Genomic DNA, 20,123 nt, shown 5'->3' with positions numbered 1-20,123 from the left:
CCTTGGGAAAGATACCAATAGGAGGCGGCGAGCTCTCCAGGCAAAAACGACAGGAGAAGACCCTCCCTCTTTCTCCACTTCTCCTCCCCCTCATTAAATAGATTCGTATTTAAAATAGGCAGAGACATTTTAATCTGAATTCCAGGGATTGGGCTCGGGTTAGCATCATCCTACTTCTACTTGGGCCGAAAATAACCACTGAAACGAAATGATCAAAACCAAACGCTATTTTCCAAAACAACCGCCGTTCCCTGTGGGTGACCACTCTGCGCAGGCAGCGAGGATCTCCTTTGCTTTTGGCTGAGAACCGGGGATTCACGGAGGCGGGGCTGGGTAGGGGGTGGCGGGTGAAATTATTCCCAGGAGTGGCCGGGCGCGCGGCGCGTGCGTGAACTGGCCGCGGTAATATATGCTGCCATTAAGAATCCGGGCAGCTTCAAGCGCTCGGGGCTCCGGGACGCATGTGTTGCTGGAATTCAATCCGTGGGGGGAATGCAGATTGGGCCGCGACCTACTGGGTTTGATTTATGAACTGTTACTCTAGCGATTGTTTACACATTGCATTTCAGAGCCCCCGCGCACCCTCCGGGCGGCGGCCGCTCGCTCCGCTGACGCGGGAACCCGCCGCAGCCTCCAAGGCCTCCCTCCACCAGCCCTCCACCCCCCACCCTGGGGGGGAGGAGGCCCGCAGCTCCCTCCCACCTTCACCTTGTCCTAGAAATCAGATTTCGATTTCCTTGAACCCAGAGGCGGCGAACATTCGTTTCTGTCGCCACCCCCCCACCGCCCCCCCCCCCCCGCCTGCTCCAGTTTCCGAGGCCTTGGACCCCGGTCTCCTCTGCTCGTGTTTACTCTCGAATGTTTACTTCTCCGTAAGGCCATGCGGGGCCTATAAATAGGAGAGGTGGAAGCAGCTCGCCTGCCGGATCAATAGGGCCCCGTCTCCTCGCCATTTCAGCTGAGCTGTCTTATTAATTATGAAAGGATTCACCTGCTCCCTGCCAGGGACCACAGCCTCTAGGCCCCTCTGCTGGAGCCCTTAATGGCGGTTCGTTCAAGCTGCCTCAGGCCACCGCAGAGGAAAAGGCGAATCGTGGTTAGGGCTCGGCCTGCCGGGATGGTGGTTAGGGCTCCGACCCGCCTGGGGCGGGGTCTGCGTGTGTCCTCTCGCGCAAGCCCAGTTCCCCCTAAACCTCACCCAGAGCTAACATCTCTGCTTTTCACTTATCAAAAGTACAACTGCCTCTTCCTCTTCTTTCAGTAAACAGAATTTCGGAAAAGTGACAAAGTGACCTAGTTGAGGAGGGTCTGCTTGAAGGTGGTAGGTTACCAACTGGCTTGTGAACAGGAGCATTTATCATCTGGCATCCCGTGTCCCTACAGGGAATCCCGAGAACTGGACCAAGAAAGCAGGCTTGGGGCAGGAAACAAACGACACCCCCGTTTCAAACAATAACTTTTATTTTATACTTCTCTATACTTTGTAGCAAATCTTTTTTTTTTTGCTGAATTTAATTTATAATAAACTTTTTAAATTACATCTCTCTCTTTTTTTTTAAAATCAAGGCTCTTTTATGTCAAAATCTTTTTTTAACTATATTTTAGATTAACATTTAACATCCCCCCCTGTGATCTATACCGTTGGATATTCAGGTATTACCGTATGTGTAACAGCTAAAACGAGAGGGAAAATAAAGGCAGTGGACTTGGAAAGATGCATCAACAACACCAGGTAAAGCTTAACCTCTCAGTGACTTTAGCAACGATTCTGCTGGCAGCCTTTCCCTATACCCCCGAGATTTCCTCAATCCTTTCCCTCTCTCCCTCCTATCCTTAAAACACAAAGTCAACGATCTGTCCTTTCACTTTCCTCGAGGAGAAATGTGCAGTGGAAATGATCAAAACAAGATACTGTGGAAGAAAGACGTGAGCGTGAGTTATTCACCATATGCCTTCCTCGCGGACATCTCTCTTGATTTCATTCCCCTGGCCTTCTCCTCTCCTCTCTTTGCTATTAGGAGGAGCCCATCATTTGTCATGTATTAACATGATTAATATAGTAGGTGGCCCAGGGCCGTTCCTGAGATTCTTGTGCCAAAAAAATAAAAATTAAAAAAGAAATGGGGTGGGTTTGCCGTTTTCCTTATTTTTGTGTGAAGACGGACTAAAGCTGAGGTCCGGTTTTGGCTGTGCTTGCTTGCTCACTGATCGGTAACATTTGGCAAATAAAACACAAGAAATCGAACGAAATCAAAAGGAGAATCGGAATTTCCCACAATCCTATATGAGTGTTTTCAGCATCACAGAGAATCACAACGTCCCCAAAGAACGAATGGATCTTCCTCTCGATTTCCGGGAGCATGGAGTGAGTGTGGGTGGGCGCGCGGGGGGGAGCCGGCCCCGCGCTCAGAAGGAAAGCCAAGTCGCTAAAGCTGCCGAGAGAGACACCAGAAGCACTGGGAGCGCCGGGAGCAGGGACCCCGCCGCCCCGTTGCCGCTGCCGCAGAGTTCGAATAAGCTGCCTTGGATGTTGAGGTTTTTGGATTCTTTTCTCAGTTTATCCCACATATCTTTCGCCCCTTCCTGGCAATCCGTAAGGGCTGTGACCGTGCAGCTGTGGAAATCCTCCCAGTATCTGGCGAGGAACAGAACAAAACGGAAGAAGCAGGTTGACTTTGGGCTCGGGGAGGACCCGGGCCTGCGCCGCTGCGCCCCTGCGCCTCCCGGGTCGCGGCCTCGCAAACCTCCCGGGGACGCCTCCCCCCATCCCCCCACGCCACCTCTTCTCCACCGTCCCGGCGCTTGAGTCGGGCCAGGCGGGCCCTCGCCAGACCTCGGCCCACCCAGGAAGCCGCCGTCCAAGGACAGAGGCCGCCCCCTTCGGCGTCTGGTTTCCCTTTCCCGCTCCCTGGCAGGCACCCGGCAGCCGGGAGCCGGGCCGCACCGGCTGCGCCGCGCTGGCACCTCGGCCTGCTCAAACAGATTGCTCGTCCTCCTCGGGGAAAGCTAGGAAAACAGTGCTAAGCCTTGCAAGCTGCCGCCCATTAATGCCTCTTAGCTTGCAAGATGGGTTACTTGCTCTGAACACGGCCCTCCCCTCTTGGCTTCTCACTTTCTCCTCCCCCTCGTCCCTTCTGTGTCCCTCCTCCCCCCACTCGCTGCGGTACTCTCTCGCCTTCGCCCGCACTCTCCCTCCTCCCTTCCTTTTGTTTCCCGTTCTCCGACTTTCCCATCCTTTCTTCTTCCCTTCTTTGTCTTCCTCCTTTTCCCTCCCCTCGGTTTTCCTCTGTTCAGTTCCTCACTTCCTCTTCCTCCGCCTCTTCCCCTTCCTCTTCGGCCCTCCGTGGCCCCTGGCCTTGCTCTCCACAGTCCCCCGGCTCTGATTCGGTCCGGAGACGCCTGCCTGCCTCTCCCCTCCCCGGGTCGGTGAGTGTCAGTGCCCTAGGGCCAGCTCCGTAGCCACCTTCTGCTTTCGCGAATCCCGGAGCGCCCTGCCTGGGCGCTCTGTCCCTCCTCTTCTCCCCCTCCGCAGTCTTTCATAGGCTTGGGACCCCACGAAGCCTCCTCCCCACGGTCTGCCGGTGTAGTCACAGCCCCCCAGGCCGGGACTCCGGTGCCGCCGCGGTGCCCACCGCTGCCAGCCTTCTTGGGACCCCTCTCCCTGTCCTCGCTCCCCGCCTCTTCCCGGTGCCCCGCGCCTTCTTCCTCAGCCGCTTCCTCCTCCTCCGCTGAGCTCCTAGCCCCGCCCCCACAACCTTCAACCAACCTGTCCTTTTTTATTGTCCCCCTTTCTTCTGAAAACCCAAAATAGATCCCTAGACTAAATATAATTCCAACCCGTGATCGATTCCTGGGGCGCTGTCTCCTCTCGGTGCTCGGTCGATCTGTGCGTCTCGGTAACTCCGGGCTGGCTCCCACTTAGCCCGGGCCTTTAGTGCCAGGTCACTAGCGACCGCCCTCCACGCAATTTGGTTGTATTTTCTCCTATCTCTCCCTGCTGCTCGCTAGCCTGGACTGTAAGTACGTTGAAGGCAAGCACCATGTTTGATTTATCCGTGTTTCCACTCCCACCCCATCCCCTGGCTAATAGAAAAGATATAAATGCTTGTTGGATTGCCTTGAGCTCTGGCTGTTTTGTAATGACCTTTATGAGTCTCTAATTTATGAGGACTGCGGATCCTGAACCACAGGGCTTCCAGGTGCCTCAATTCGTAATAAATAGCAAGATTTAGAGAAACTAAGAGGAGCAGGGACAGCTCTCTGCTATAATTGCACGTCCCAAAGTATATCTAAATCTCTCCTTTTTTATGCATGCCCAGATGAGGACAGGACCCTCTTGGAAGAGGACTGTGGTGGAAAGTGGCTGATATCCACATGGAACTGAGAGGGGGTGGGCTTCAGCAGAGTGTTGAGCAACCAGTGCCACTAAAGAAGTGAGCCCAGACCGCAGCAGGGGTCCCCCTCACTTCCATTCTCCGGGACCAAGCCCTGCTAAAAAATTAAAATAACTTGGAATAACCAAATTCTGGCAAATAATGGAATATTGGGGAGCTGATCTATATTTAACCTTTCATCCAGCTTTATAGATATACTCTTACCTATCATCAGACATTCAGGATTAAAGTAGGTGGGCATGCAACCCAGATCCTGCCTTTTGTCCTTTTCTGGTGGGAAAGTACCAGCCACCGAACTGCTGTGACTGTTGGAGGACACCAGGGTATTTAGGAAAGTGTGTGGCAAAATTGACCCCCATTTAAGTGCTCATAATTTAAACAAATAAACACCCCCCTCCCCAGGAATTAGAGAGAGGACAAGGACTTCACAGTATAAAAAAGGTGGTGCAGAAAATGGTTTCTCCAACCTACAGGGAACAGGGAACACCTCTTGTCTTGGCATTTTTTGGAAGGGTCATTATTGGGCAAGGGGTGGGAGTTACAGCTCTTTCTGAAAAATAAAGTAAAATAAGTGTGTGTGTGTGTGTGTGTGTGTGTGTGTGTGTGTGTGTGTTGCAGAGGATGGAGGTACTTCAAGGTCTGCAGCAGCTAAAATGTTGCTGGTCTACCACAGCCGGGCTCTCTACTAGTTACTTCCTTTGCCAGTGGGAGCTGTACTTTCCAGTCTAGCTCTGGGAAAAGTCACCCACACTACCTGACTGTGAACTGGTTCCTAGCCCTTAGCTGCCCTGGCCTGGGGATACCGAGCAGATGCAGAGAGGAGGGGGTGGAGCAAGGAGGGTGGCTATTCTACACCTCTAATCTGCCACAGATTCGGCAGATATCATCACTGGGTGCCCAGGACTTACTTTCTTTGGGCAAAATCATTGGCACAAAACAAAATATCCCTTCAGTCTCTCTCTTAGAAAGAGGAAGAGGGACCCACGCTCCCTTGCCTACATCTCAATGTTCTTGGTGTGTATTGGAAGGGGGTTTCATCAGGGGAAATGGACCAAACAGGAGAGTGACTTTTCCTTTATGCAAACCTAGTATTTCCTAAAAAGCTCCTCAAACCAGAACCAAACGTTTTTCGGAGAGTAGCCAGCAGTCCACTCATGCACGCAGAAAAAAGAATGATGAAGACTGACTCAAAGTAGAGCGAGGAACTGCTAGCAGCTCTCCAGGCCCCTCCGGGTTCCAGTGCGCTGAGTGCGCGCGCCTCTGTGGGTGCCGGTGGAGCTGCGCAGGGCTGGGATTGGCCCCCGCGTGGGAGGATCATCCTCTGCCCATCTCAGGCCACAGGGTCCCCTTGGGTAGTGCAGACCCTGGCCAAGATCCGAGGGCTAGCCCGCACGGATTAGCGCTGGCGGGGAATTCAGAGCTCAGGCGGGTAGGCAAGGCCCTCTCCGACCTCAGCAGCGCCCCCCAGAATGGAAACCTAGCATGCCAAAGAGAACACTTACGTGCACACGGTCTTGATGTTCGTCTTGTCGTCCAGGCCCTGCGGGTAGTTGGCCATGCTGTCGCCCAGCTTGAGCAAACAGTCCGAAAAGCCCTTAAAGACCGCATCGCACTTGCCCGCTGCTCTCACGGCCTGCACCAGGTACGCTGCGGGGAGGAGGGGACACCGGTCAGCAGCGCCGCGACCCTGCCCTACAGCCCCGCGGCCCACCAGCCCCGTCGAGCCGCCGCGTCCACTAGCGCCCAGCCTCGCGGGACGCCTGTGTTAAAGGTGAATGAAAGATGTGGCCCAAGAATGACTGACCCGCCCCCAACTAGTGTCCGGTGCCTACGGTCGGGTGGGTGAGCGTGTGCGGGAGGGGGAGTTGAGTCCATTCCTTTCCTGCAGCTCCCTCCAGCATCTCACTCTGCATCTATCTTTTTCTGTTTCCCTCGCCCCCTCTTCTCACCTCCCCCGTCTCTTTTATTTCTCCCTTTCTCCTCACTCCCTCCTTCGTTTCCCAACACTTCCCCAGCAAGTCCGTCCTGGCTCTCGAAGTGCAATCTTGCATTTCTGAGGTGACAGAGGGGGTCACGACAGCAGAGTGCGGGGGAGAGGAAGAGGTGGGCGAGGCGGCAACGCGTGGGGCCACGCCGCTGAACCCCAGGCCACGACTTGCGAGAAAGCCTCGGGCCGGCGCGCGGTGCTTGGTGGGTTCTCAGCAAACACTGCTGAATGAATAAATTAATAAAGTCTCTGGAACCCGGCAGCAGCCACCGAGGTGGATTGTTTCATTATAAAACAGATTGCCTACCGTGGAGTTTGTGTTCCGAGGGAGATCCTCGCAGGCACCCTCCCCACCCCACTGAGAGAGAGCAGCCTCGGTGTCCGGAGACTGGGCGGGGGTGACGAGTGGTCGGGGCAGTCAGGACCCAGCAGAGTCACGGCTGTGTTTGCGCGGGTGGGTTATCTCCGCGAAGGCCAAATCCGTGAGCCTCTGGTGGCGGCTGAGCTCCCCACACACCCGGAAAAACCGGCCACCACTCCCGCCCGCAGCGGGTGGGACCTTTTCTCTCCAGGCCCCAACTCTGAGGGGCACAGGTGGCAGTCGCCTGGGGCTCTGGGCCTCTAGCTCCTGGTTCCCTCCGGAGGGGCGGGAGCCGGGATAGCGGCTGGGACCGTGGGAGGAGGGGAGCGGGGAGGTAACCCAAGCGGCACCTAAGTCCTCGCTCCTGGCTTCGGGGCGGTCAAACCCCAAGGCGCCGGACTGCCGCTGCGAAGGCCATTTCTCTCCACCCCAAGGCCAACAAATGGCTAAACGTTCGATGGCTCTTGGCCAAAAGCACGCCGGGGGCCAGGAGGGGCGCCAGTAGCGTTGATCCGCGCTGTTGGGGCTGGGGGAGCAGAGGGAAAGGGCGAATCTTAGAATCGAAATCGGCCTCCAGTACCCAAGACCCTGAGCGCTCGCTCCCTTCCCGGGCAGTGTTCTGACCGCCGCCGCTTGCGTAGGAGTGTGTCCGGAGAGGACTTTATACCTCACCGCCCCCACCACCCTCAGCCGCTGGTCCCCGAGAGCTGGGCCAGACGCAGACCAGAGGAAGGTGACCGAACCTGCAGCAGCCTCCGAGAGTGCCCCGTTTGCAAATTGCAGCAGGAAGAGCGAGGCGGGCCTTGCGCTTTCTAATCCGGAACGGGAAGCACCGGGGAAGGGAAGGGACTAAGGTTAACTTCGACCTCCGCTCGGGCAGAGACGTAAACCTTCATAAATCTCCTTCCCCCCACCTCCGAGAAATATTAAAAGGCCTTGCGACTGCAATATTTAATATAACACTGAGAGAGAATAAACGAATCTTTGTTCTGCTAGAATGCGGTCACAATGAAATGAACCCTACGCGTCCTCTTCTATAATGCATGCCACAAATGCTGCTTTGCAGCGTCGAAACGGAATAAAATACAGTTCATCCTCCCCTCCCCCACCCAGCTCCCGTCTCTCCTTACCCTTTACCTCCACCCCCAAAACTCAGTGGCAAAAAAGTAGCCCCTAAGATGTACAGACAATATTTTAAAGGGGAATTGGGGCTCGCCTGGGGCGGGAAGCGCTCCTGTCACGTTATCTTTGCGGGCGCTGCTGGAAGAGAAGACCCTCCCTCCACACCGCGCATGTGTGAGTGTGTGCGTGTGTAAAATAAGAAGTCGTGAAATTTTTTTTTTTTCAACTATGACTGCTTCGTCTCTAGTTCGCTGTGGGAGGACCGGAGCTTGCGCGCGGGACGCGTTTTGAGGCTTATGCATCTGAGCAGGTCATAGCCCGCGCGACCCTCGCTGTCCTTCCTGAACCCCGCTTCAGCGAGGCGGCTCCGGAGGGCGACCCGGGCTCCTTCCCTGTCCTCTCCGATGTCCATGTCCTGTGCCTTTCCTATCCGTTCATTCATTCGTTCGACCTCTCATTCATTTCAAACTTCCTCCCGCGTGTCTTCATTTGTGCTCACCACCCTCTCCATCTCCCCGTCCCTTCCCAACCCCCACTTTTGTTGCCAAATGTCAATGACTTGGGATAGCTCCCAGCCATGAATTAAAGATCGAGGCTCTGGTGCGGGAAAGGGCAGACATTCGGGAACAAACATGCTCAATTTCAATTCCACAGCCAACAAATGGTCATTTTCCGGCCGAGGTTAATGTGTTCCAAGAGTATCCCGCAAGCACAAACGCTCTCTCTCTTTTTTTCTTTAACCCCTCCAAAGTAAGGTTATATCCCTCCAGGAAAACAACCCCAAACCTGCTCCCATGAAAATCCCTGTGTCAAAAATAACCGCTGTCTCCTGCTCTCTAAAAATTTGCAGGCTAATTGCTAAATGTCACATTCACTTATTTCCAACATTTAAGGCATTTGCTGCAATTAGCATTTTTTATATTTTTTAAATCTCTTTGCACTAATGTCAAAGATTCAAAAGAACCAGATTCAAAATATCAAGTCATTTCTTAAAGGAAAACGCCAACATCCTGCACATAGTCTAAAATCCCTGTAATGTTCATGCAACAAAATACACAAAATCATGTCAAATGCATAAAAACCCACTGCAGAGAATCCATTTCTAATATACAGATAACTCCAAACCCTGTTTCTTCCACATTTCTCACGAAGAGAAATGTACATTTTCTGTTGCCCCATTCCCTAAAGCACCCTCCCACCCAAATACTGCAAGGGTTTGTCTGTAAAGAATGCTACAGCCTGAAATGGTAGGAGGCAACAATTCCCTCAGTCTCCAGAAAACCCGTTTGAAGAGTTTCTATTTTTTCTCTTGTCCATTCTATTAATAATCTACTTCACTTTCACTTTTAGGTCAGGTTAATTAATGCAACGACCTGCATCGAAGAAGTGGGTTTTCTAGTGCTGGCTTCCATCACGTCTTCCTCATTCTGGATGGAAAACGCGAACTTTTAAAAGCCCCAAACAGTATAACTACGACTCAACATTCCTTAACATAAAATGGGGACTAAATAAATCCGTAATAATTACCCCCAAACAAACAAAAATAAGAATCCCCCCATATGGCACATTGCAAACACTTCTTAACCCTTTCCTAGATATAAAATACAGATGCCTATGTGGAAAGGAACAGGCAAATATTCATAGAATATTATACCCACGTATATTTGGCTGAATTCAACCTCCTTAGTGATAAGCCTATTAAAATATGTGCTCTGGGGTTCCCTATCGTTCTCAATTTGCTCTCCAGCCGGGTCTGCGGTGCCCGGTGCAAACGCTGCAGCTAGGCTATGGGGGGTAGGGGGGCGGGAGAATGACAAAGTTCTAAATGCAGCAGTCTGAGCCCCGAAATATCTTTGCTTTCTGCACATAAACTTTCCATTCTAGCTGCCTAGCCATCTTGTTCCTGCATTCACCTTTCGACCCTTCAAAATAATACCTTGCAGCATCGCAGGGGCCAATGCATTGCCCCAGAGCGCCTGAAACCTGCTTTAACCCCAGAAAGGGAAGCAAAAATGGACGTGCGCTTTGGGGGAAAAAGGGGGGGGGGGGAAACCCCCTTCTGAAAACGGCCAGCTGCATACATATCCTGGCGAACGTTTGGAGTGTCTCTCTCTCTCTCTCTCTCTCTCTCTTTTTAAGAAAAACCAACCCGGGACGCCCGAGTCCCTAGGAGCCGCTGCCCCCACCCTTGGGGTTTGCCGGCTTCTCCGCACCCCCGGGCAGCCAGTAGGTCCCCTCGGCGCCTCGGGCCGGCCGGCTACCGCCTGCCGACAGCCGCAAGCCTGGCCGGGCGGCCACTTACCTATTTGCACCGCGAGGATCAGTGAAATATATCTGCCGTTCAACTTAAGTCCCATCCTACGTTTAGTCAAACCATTTGCGACCGCAGACCTTTAAATAGTTAGTTTAGAGAACGCGGGGGAAAGCTGAAAAATAGGCATTGCCAACAAGTTCCAAGAGCGACGGAGACTTTATGCACGGGGAAGGCAGAGGGAGGAGAGAAAGAGAGGGAGCGAGGAAGAGAGAGAGAGAGAGAGAGAGAGAGAAAGAGAGAGAGAGGCTGAGAGAGAGAGGGGGAAGAGCTGGGAATGGTTCACTCCATTAGGAGGGGGCGGAGGAAGTACAGCCTCACGCCCACGAGCAGGCCTGACGTGGGGGATGACACGGAATGATTTTTTTTTTTTTTAAATAAAGACACCTTGGTAGAGATCGCCATTTATAGTCATCAGAAACTGGAATTAATCAGATATCTCCAATTAATGTACAATCCAAACGAATTCTCGCCTCCTGGGGGTGACCACTTGTCCGTCCCCGCAGCCACCCCCGCCTCCTCGCGGTTCCTGGGGCCCCCCCCAACCCCGCCCCCTCCCGGCGCGGAACAGGGGCTCCCTCTCCCCTCCCTGCCTGGAGCCGGGGAGTCCTGGCGCGCCCACTCGATTGTTTCAACTTGTTCCCCCTCCTCCATCAGCTCAACGGAGAATCCAGCCCCCTATCCCTACGTTGTAGTGGGGTTTAAACGAGCGAGAACGGGAAAGGGAAAACAGCTAAAGAGCTCTATTAATTCGACATCCCCCCGCCCCCCCCCCCCCCCCCCGCTCAGCCTCCTGTCCCCTGCACTTGCCTACTCTTTCTCTCCAACCCAGCAGCTGAGCTCTGCGCGCAGCCTAGAGCGCGTGAGCACACACTCACGCACACACACACGCACGCCAATGAGCCGAGCGCCCCCTTGCCCGCCTGCTCACACCGCACGGGAGCGCGCACACACACCCAGGCCCTGGGGTTTAGTCTGCACACGTGGGGCCCCTGAAATCTCCACCAAGTGCCCTCGGTGAATCTCATCACTTCGGACGCCCCAGCCAGCGAGAGATGGGTTCACGAGACACAGCGACACCTGTTTTGGGGGACAGGAGAGCACGGAGAAACGAGCCTCTCTCTGCAAAGATGATTTTCTGATACTAGAGATTTTGCTAACTCAGTTTAGTTTCAAACTAAGAGCTTTAGGAAATTTCCTAGGCCATCGATAGTATGTGGGGTTCTTTCTGATCCTGATGCGCCTCTTGGGGTTATTTGTTGGGCCACACACACACGTACACACACGCACACACGTACATCACGTACGCACACGCACTCCCGCATCCATATACACCTGCACTGTCTTTTGATGCTCGGGCACAAATCCTGTGTAGACGCAGCGTACTCTGCAACGAAGTGCTTCTGCAGCTGCGTCTGTGCTCAGTGCAAGGTGCTAACGACGACAGCTTGAGTTAAGAATGAAAAATAAACAGGGCTGTTTCCTTTCTAAAGGCCGTTAAGCTTTGGTTTCTTTCCCTTCTGCACGAAAAGATGACTAAATCCCAGTTTTTTTAAATCAAAAGCTAAAGAAGGCATCGGCCAACTTTAAGTCCCCTAAGAAAGAACCCTCCCCCCACACACACAAAAAGAAAACGCCCCCTGAAATCTTCCAAAATTACACGAGAAAATATCAAGATATTAAATAAGCAGTAGAAATGCAAACGGATTAAGGAGATATCAAATCAAATTTACTTCCTTCAGGCAGCGTGCCATCTGCGCTCCCATCTCCTGGTCCCCACACTCAGCCATTTGGAGAAGCAGAGTCAGAAAAAGGGGCAAAAAAAGAGGGGTGGGACATGCTGTGGAGAGTGAGGGGCTGAAGGGGAGCGCGGGGGTACTGGCTGCAGCACTTTGTGACGTGGTACCTCTGCACAGGGCGGCCGCGTCCCCGCGTCCCGCGGGAGCCGCAGACTCAGAGGTGTGGGCACGGGCCCCGGCCCCGGGGGCGGAGCCACGTAGCTCCACCCGGTGACGTCACCAGACCGGTGGGTGGGGTGGCCGGGGGCCCGCCTTTCCAGCGTCCAGGGGCTCTTTGGCAGCCCCGGTGTTTCCTTTCCTGGTGCTCAGAGGCTCCTGGAAGGGCCGAAAGCGTAGGCGGGCAGAGGGCGGGGCGGGGGCCGGTGGCGAGAGGGGGGTGTCCCTCGGACCCGCCCCCGACGCCCTCCAATGGCAGGGCGGGAGGTTGGTCCGAGGGGCGGGGCCTCGGGGGAGTGGCAGCAGGCCCCGCCCACAGCTCCGCCCCGCCCCTCGGGGTCCCGCGCTCTGCCTGCCCAGTCGTCTGCTCTCCCGCCAGCCGTGAGCGGTGGCGCCGGTGTCTCTCTTAGACTTTTGCAGAGACGCAGCTGGGGGCGATTTAAGATTTTTGCCCTTAACGTCCTTGCCTTCCTCCTGCTACCCACCCATCCCGGATCTTCCAAAACGTCGTTTTCTGAGGATGCCCTGGGATTTCCCCCATCCCAGCCTGGGGCTTTGGGGGTTGGGAGGAGGCAGCGCTAAAGGGCTCAATGAAGCAGAATGAAGCGGGGTGCAGGAAAGCTGCAGCCCGCCGACCCGCGCGCGTGCGCACAGCCGCCCGCGCTGGGGCTCTGGGGCCGGCTCTCGGTGGTCTCTACCCCGCCGTGCGGCGCGGCGCCACCCCCAAGCCCCCGCTGGCTTTCCCGAACTCTCCTCTTTCCTCCCCTCGCGTCCTGGCCTCCCCCGCCCGCGTGGGTTGCTTTGAAAGTGAGGAAATGAGAGAGCAGAGTTAGTACTACAAAAGGTTGAAAGCAGATGCTAACGGTGTTTTTTGTTTGGGTTTTTAAGCGCTTTTAAAATTGCAGGTCGTTTTGCAGTTAGGACTCCGTACAGGTTCCGTGGTTGCCAATGCAAGCTAACTGTTTGGGAACGTTGGAGGGCGATATCAGTAGTTGAAGGCGGCATTGGACAACATTTCTTCCTTTCTTTCTTTAATCCGATCAGTCCACCCCACACCGTATTAGAGGTGAAGGAGCAGCGAAGGAAAGCGGGGAAACCCAGGCCTTGTGTTGTGGGTATTGGCATGACCCCGACTGGTCTCTACGCTTCTCTAGGTGTCAGTTTACTGATCCGAAAAACGGACATAGGACGCGATCTCCAAGATGGTTTAGCCTTTGACTTTTGTGAACCGGAGATTTTCTCCCAACCGTTGATGGGGTTGGGAGTGGGGATGTGCACGAAAAGAACAAAGTCCATGCAAGTGTGGTTGCTGTAGGCCAGCTTCTGGCAAAGGGCATGTTTCCATTAGATAAGCAATTTTGTTTCAAGCTAAAGAAACAAATACGGTGAAGGATAGGGGAAAAAAGCCATTGGTGCTGTTTGGGTCTGCATATCACATTGAGCCAAAGGTACCCCTGAAAGTAGGTCTGCATAATTAAGACAAAAATATGCAAAACTTTTTATCCCTAAAACTGCCAGAAAGAGACCATGTCTAATTTTAAGCCTGGTTGGCATCGACTTCCTCCCTCAGTTCAAGTTTGCTGCCGCCCCAGCCTCAGCAAGTGGGCATGCATATGTTCCACACACACACACACACACACACACACACACACACACGAACGCCTGGTGTGGGCCAGACCTGCGTTCCGTGTTTCCACATTGGCAACAGGTCAAAGCACTGAGCCAGTCCATCCCCCAACTCTCCACCAATCCATCATAAGTGGACTTTCCAGAAGCTGCCATTTCAAAAAACATCCCTTGGAAATTATCTGCAAGAGCAGTTGTCAGGGCCACTAGAAAATTCTACCTCTTTTTGGTCAGAAAGAATCCATTGCTATATTAAAATGGATTGGTCTAGCAATACCTCTCTCTCATAAATGTAGTCTGTCATTTTTTATAACTTTGTTAAAAAGAAAACCGCAGCCCCAAGGTGGAATTACTAACCCCCAGGACAGCAAACCAAGACTTAATTGCAATTTCAACCTCTCTAGGAATGGAATGTTAAAGCAAATCAATCTGGAATTTTCTGGTCAGCAACAATTAGGTAATCTATCACTTGGGCCCTCTCCATCCTTCCCTGCACTACACCACCAAAGGCAGAGGAGATAATCTGTGTGATAAAGCCCCTGCCCTTCTCCCTCAAAGGGAAGGGGAATTTGCCAGAAACAATCCTTTCTTTTCTTTTGCTAATAACTTCTTGTCCCACTCTCCCTCTAAAATCCTTCAATTTTATACAACTCCTCAGAGCTTCTCTAAACTAGCTAGATGGGATGCTACTTGATTCATGAATTGCTTAATAAAGCCAATTAGATCTTCAAATGTACTCAGTTGAATTTTGTTTTTTAACACCTTCAACTGAAACCTTTGATCAAAATATGAATGTAAAGTATAATACTCTTTACTTTAAAATGAGAGCAACTAATACTTATCTGACCAGGGAGATAGCATGATCATGAAGGTGGTTTTCCCATGGCAAGGCTATCCATTGCACTCTGCATGTGCTGACCCCTGCGACTTCCCCAAATGTGGGAAACTCGACTGCATAGTTTGTGGTAATGGGGGACTGTGTTTGTGCTTTCCCCTGGGGGAAAAAAAGAGAGAAAATGAGAACTATACCATGTTTAAGTAATCATATAAATTAGGAGGGGAATGATTTTTTTGTAGAGCTATGTAGGTAGGGGTTCCAATAAAAATCCGTTTCAGATCTCTCTTGGTATCTGGTACTTGGTAAGATGATTTTTCACTCTTTTTCTTTAAGTTTATTTATTTATTTTGAGAGAGAGAGAGGAGAGAACACCAGTAGGGGATGGGCAGAGAGAGAATCACAAGCAGGCCCTATGAGCCCAATATAGGGTTCCATCCCACTAACTGTGAGATCATGACCTGAGCCAAGATCAAGAGTTGGTCAGTTAACTGACTGAGCCACCCAGGCACCCTGATATTTCACTCTCTAAGCACTGCTTCAAAATTAGTTTAAATTTCTGGGCTTTACAAATATGGTGACTGAAAAATTATTTATGCAGAAATTTGAATTCTGGGAGCAAATACTGTGTTTGAAATACATCAATGTGATTAGCTTTCTATTTAAAACTAATATTTCAATAAAAATTAACATTGTTATGGAATATACACACAGAACAATGCACACAAACCAAAGATGCCCAGGACATTGATTTATCACACAGTGGTTCCCACTCACATTGAAATAGTCAGGACAGACATGCCAACTAAATGCAACCTTTTTTTTTTGAGATAAGATCCTAAATCAAAAAGGCCAGAGAATTGTTAGACAGTTAGCAAAATTTCATTGTGGTCTGTGAATTAGACATTAGTTTGTACCATTGTGTATTACCTAATTGTAGAGTTGCATGCTGATTATAGAGAAGGGTGTCCTTGGTTTTTGTTTGGTTGGTTGTTGGTTTGGGGTTTTTTATCGAGTAAGGAGAGCATACACTGGAGTATTGAGGGGTAATGAGACATTATAGCTACAGCTTGTTTTCAGAAGCCTCAGAAAAGTAATGCCAATCATGGAGATAAATAAATAGCAATGGAGCAAACACAGTAAAATGTTAATAACTGGGGAATCTTTGGCTGAAGGGTTACTGGAGTTCTTGGACTGTTCTCTCAATTTTTCTTTAAGTCTGCAATTATTTCAAAATAATTATTTACAAAAAAATCTATTCCAGGTGAATTGAGGACTTAAATGTTGAAAATAAAGCCTTAATATAGTAAGTGAAATATATAGACATTTTTAAACCTTAAATAAGCATAAAAAGCATGAACTGGAAAAGACTGATAAATTTGAGCATAATAAATGAAAAACTTCTTTTCATAAAGTAACACCTTAAATAAAATAAAAGAATAAATTATAAACTGTCACAAAACATGAGTATCAAGAACTAAAGAACTCAAACCAAATTTTTAAAAGTATGTTATGTACACGTACACACACACACACATATACAATCCCTAAAATTAAAAAATGGTCAAAATACATGAAGAGGTGTTTCATAGACGAGAAAGCATATGTGATTTATTCCAGGAATGCAAGCAAACTGGTTTAACATTTAAAGGTCTCGGTGTCTCCATGTCTTTCCAGTCCTGAGGGTTTTAAAGATTACAGGTTGATCTCACTGTGGTCAGTCTCATGTTTCTGGTGACCACACCCACACCATACAATCACCATAGTACTACTTCAGAAACAAGTTGTGTTCTTCTCAATGCACCTCATTAGGAGTAACACATATTGACCCATTCTATCACAGTTGATGTTAATCTGGATTACCTGGTTGTGTTGGTGTCTGCCAGGTTTCTCTTCCTGAAATTCACCATTTCCATGTCTTCCTTTGTAAGTGATTAGTATTTTGTAGGGAAGTATTCTGAGACTAGGATGATTCCTAGTCCTCATCATACTTCCACACGACAGTCTTAGTATCCATTAGCCCTCCTGCCTAAATCATGCACCTCTAGGGTGGTTGGCAAATAGTGATTCTCTTTCTCATTTCTTCTAAATTTATTTGGCATTCTACTGTAAAAAAGAGCTTTCTTTTTTCCTCTTTCTTTCTTTCTCTCTCTGTCTTCTTTCTTTCTTTCTTTCTTTCTTTCTTTCTTTCTTTCTTTCTTCTTTCTTTCTTTCTTTGTTCTTTCCTTCCTTCCCTCCTTCCTTCCTTCCTTTAAATCAGTGTGCACTGATGGATCCCTATCTTTTTCGATGTGCTGTAATCCCTTCTTATTTTAATGCCCAAATTGTTCCTTATTTAGCCGGTGGGAGGCATTTCAAGCTGATTTTTGTGTCTTTTCAGTGTATCCTAATCATACATTGAGAATTCTTATGTTCTGCCACAAAAAGGTATTCTGGGCTCGTCATGTCCTGACCTAGCCCTGGACTCAGTCAATTTTCCACAAGCTCAGCTTTTTTAAAAAAAATTTAAAACAAGATCTAGGCCTTGGTAGTGCTTGTTGTTGCTAGAGTGTGGTTGCTTCTAAGTTCCTCTGAGAAGATAGAAGTGAGGAATATGTGTGTGTACTTCTAGGTACACATACATACCACACACACACATTTCTATTTATGTATCTGTATAGTCTGTACAAACATATTCTATGACTATGATATAGAACTATGAATTTATATTGACACTTCCAATATCAGTCCAATACCCTTTCAATATGCAACTGAACTAATGTGAATTCACTCCCTGGTGAGCTACAGATAGACTACCCCAGGTGGGATTGTCACACAAAGGAAACTGTATTTATAATAAGTAGGAGATCACAGGGAATAACTCCCAAAATCATGACTCCCCAGATGGGGTGGCCTGAATAGGTTTCTTGTATTTAGGTCTAAGATACATATTCAGCAAAGGGAGTTCTGTCATCACATGTAGAGGTGCGCATAAGGTCATGCATGTGTACTTAGGAAACATGCTTATACATGCATTGTATGTTATGTTAATTAGGTTTGACATCCTTAGGTGGAGATCTTAACATTATAATGAGGTATAACTGTCTAACACTCTGTGGTCCATCTGTGCAGGCCTGAGATGGTGGCCAAGCTCAAAGTGGTTTAGGCCACCTGGAACTCATCCTGTTGTCTTCCTCTAAAAGATAAGGTTAGCATTCCTATGAAGAAGGGAGGGTGGGGGGTGGGTGGGTGTTGCTGGTGAATTTTAATCTCATTCATCCAGTGGGGTGCTGTTTCACATTATGTGTAAATAAACTGAGAATCTGGACTCCCATTATCCTCAGCATGTTATTTTGTTGCTCAATTTACTCAATTGTTCGGTCTAACCAATCTTTAACCTCACTGGCTGTCTCCTCCCTCCGCCTGCTCCCATTTCTCCATGCCCTCCGTGGTTCCCCACTGTTCTTCACTGCCCCACATTCTCAGCAGCAAGCCCTGTCAGCGCATGCGCCAGCCCCCCTTGCTTCCTCAGGCGCATGGGTCCATGCGTTCATCCTCTGGGCTAGCTGCCTGCACCAACTTGTGGCTCCTCAGGTCTGTCTATTGTCCCGTGTTCTCCACCAACGTGTAATTTCTCCATGCTGGGAAGGAAAGCGAAAAGAAGATAGGCTGCCTTGATTTTATATGTGGCTTGAGGAAGGGATCTAATTTCATGTTTTTCTGTATTGTGAGTCATATTTGCCACCACCTTCCCTTATTGACGAGCCCTTTCCCTCCCAGGGCTATTACAAATGGTCTGTGCACGTACCTGAGTTCCGCACAGGGAAGGATCTGGTTCTGCACTCTTTCATTGGTCCATATGTTTATTCCAAGGTCAGCACCACACTGTTTAATAACTATTCCTTCAGGATAAGTCCTGATATTGGATAGGCAAACATTCCTTTCTGCCCTTCTTTTTCAGAAGTATCTTGGTTATTCATGGTCATTTTAGAGTATTTTATTAAATGGATACTCGTTTAGAGTTATTATTTCTCTTTGATGAATTGAATATTTTCATCATTATATAACAATCCCCTCTGTATCTAACAGTCCTTTTGCTTAAAGTCTGTTTTATAGGATATTGGTATGATTAGGCTGGAAGTTTTTTTTAAAGATATGTCTTGTTTTCTTCATGTTTTACTTTTAACCTTGGCTTGTTCTTATGTTTTAGGTGTATCTCTCTCTCTCTCCCCCCATTTCTCTCTCTTTTTTAATTACATTTTAGTTTGAATTCCAGTTAGTTAACATATAGTGCTATATTAGTTTCAGGTGTACAGTTCCATACAATATCCGGTGCTCATTACAAGTGTCCTCTTTAATCACCATCACCTATTTTATCTCTGGCCACCTCCCCTCTGGTAATACAGATTTTTATTTACTTTTTAAAAAAAATGTTTATTTATTTTTGAGAGAAAGAGAGAGAGAGAGAGGGAGGGGCAGAGAGAGAGGGATCCAAAGTGGCTGGACACTGACAGCAGAGAGCCCCATGCAGAGTTGGAGCTCATGAACTGTGAGATCATGACTTGTGCTGAAGTCGCTCGCTCAACAGACTGAGCCAGCCAGGCATCCCTAAACAGATTTTTTTATCTTTATTTTTTAAATATGAAATTTATTGTCAAATTGGTTTCCATACAACACCAGTGCTCATCCCAACAAGTGCCCTCCTCAATGCCCATCACCCATTCTCCCCTCCCTCCCACCCCCCATCAACCCTCAGTTTGTTCTCAGTTTTTAAGAGTCTCTTATGTTTTGGCTCCCTCCCTCTCAAACCTTTTTTTTTATTCCTTCCCCGCCATGGTCTTCTGTTCAGTTTCTCAAGATCCACATAAGAGTGAAAACATATGGTATCTTAAACAGATTTTTTTAAAGCCCGATTTGACAATATTTATCTTCTAACTGGTGTGTTTGATCCATTTATATTAATTGTAATTAGTGACATCTTCAGACTTGTTTCTACTATTTTTATATTTCAGTTTATCTCATTTTCAAGTTATATTTCTTTTTAATTATTTCTTTAATATTTTGAATTGACATAGATATGTTCTCCCAAAGAAAGCAAGACATTAGTCTATTCTTTGATCCATTGGTTTTCTCATACTCCTAACACTATTATATTGATACTATATAGGCTTTTACAAATTAAAAAAAAATTATTTTATTTTTGAGACAAAGAGAGACAGAGTGCGAGTGGGGGAAGGGCAGAGAGAGAGGGAGACACAGAAATCGAAACAGACTCTAGGCTCCGAGCCATCAGCACAGAGCCTGACTCAGCGCGTGAGATCATGACCTGAGCCGAAGTCGGACACTCAACCAGCTGAGCCACCCAGGCCCCTAGGCTTTAAAAAAACATTTTATTTTTTAGATTCATGAAAAGTTCCAAAAATAGCACAGTGAGTTCTTTATTTTTATTTTATTTTATTTTATTTTATTTTTATTTTTGGGATAGTGCAAGTGGAGGGGCATAGAAAGAGGGGGTACAGAGGATCTGAAGCGGGTTCTGCACTGAGAGGCTAA

The 20,123-nt window shown here is 49.2% G+C and overlaps 1 protein-coding gene and 1 non-coding gene across 2 annotated transcripts; one reads left to right on the top strand and one right to left on the bottom strand.

Annotated features, from left to right (window-relative positions):
- Window positions 1–1,530: 1,530 nt before the first annotated feature.
- NRN1 (neuritin 1) lies at window positions 1,531–10,412 on the bottom strand. The gene is made up of 3 exons (XM_030314917.1): window positions 10,167–10,412; window positions 5,897–6,041; window positions 1,531–2,635 (listed from the first exon to the last, which is right to left on the bottom strand). Exons 1-3 carry the CDS (start codon window positions 10,219–10,221, stop codon window positions 2,407–2,409), a joined length of 429 nt encoding a protein of 142 aa, XP_030170777.1. The 5' UTR covers window positions 10,222–10,412; the 3' UTR covers window positions 1,531–2,406.
- A 4,178-nt stretch (window positions 10,413–14,590) lies between these two features.
- LOC115515156 lies at window positions 14,591–14,753 on the top strand. Its single transcript, XR_003969208.1, has one exon. It is a non-coding gene; the product is annotated as a U1 spliceosomal RNA (small nuclear RNA).
- The last annotated feature ends 5,370 nt before the right edge of the window (window positions 14,754–20,123 follow it).

Source organism: Lynx canadensis, chromosome B2 (assembly GCF_007474595.2).
Source record: "Lynx canadensis isolate LIC74 chromosome B2, mLynCan4.pri.v2, whole genome shotgun sequence".
Lineage (NCBI taxonomy): Eukaryota > Metazoa > Chordata > Mammalia > Carnivora > Felidae > Lynx > Lynx canadensis.
Note: the sequence above shows the minus strand (reverse complement) of the source record. Positions and strands in the feature narration are given on the sequence as shown.

Bases quoted from the DNA above. Each gene is read 5' to 3' on its own strand.
- NRN1 (XM_030314917.1), bottom strand. From the start codon at position 10,221: ATGGGACTTAAGTTGAACGGCAGATATATTTCACTGATCCTCGCGGTG. The intron at 6,042-10,166 runs GTAAGTGGCCGC...TCCTCCCCGCAG, and splicing joins GATCCTCGCGGTGCAAATAG to CGTACCTGGTGCAGGCCGTG. The intron at 2,636-5,896 runs GTAAGTGTTCTC...GTTCCTCGCCAG, and splicing joins AACATCAAGACCGTGTGCAC to ATACTGGGAGGATTTCCACA.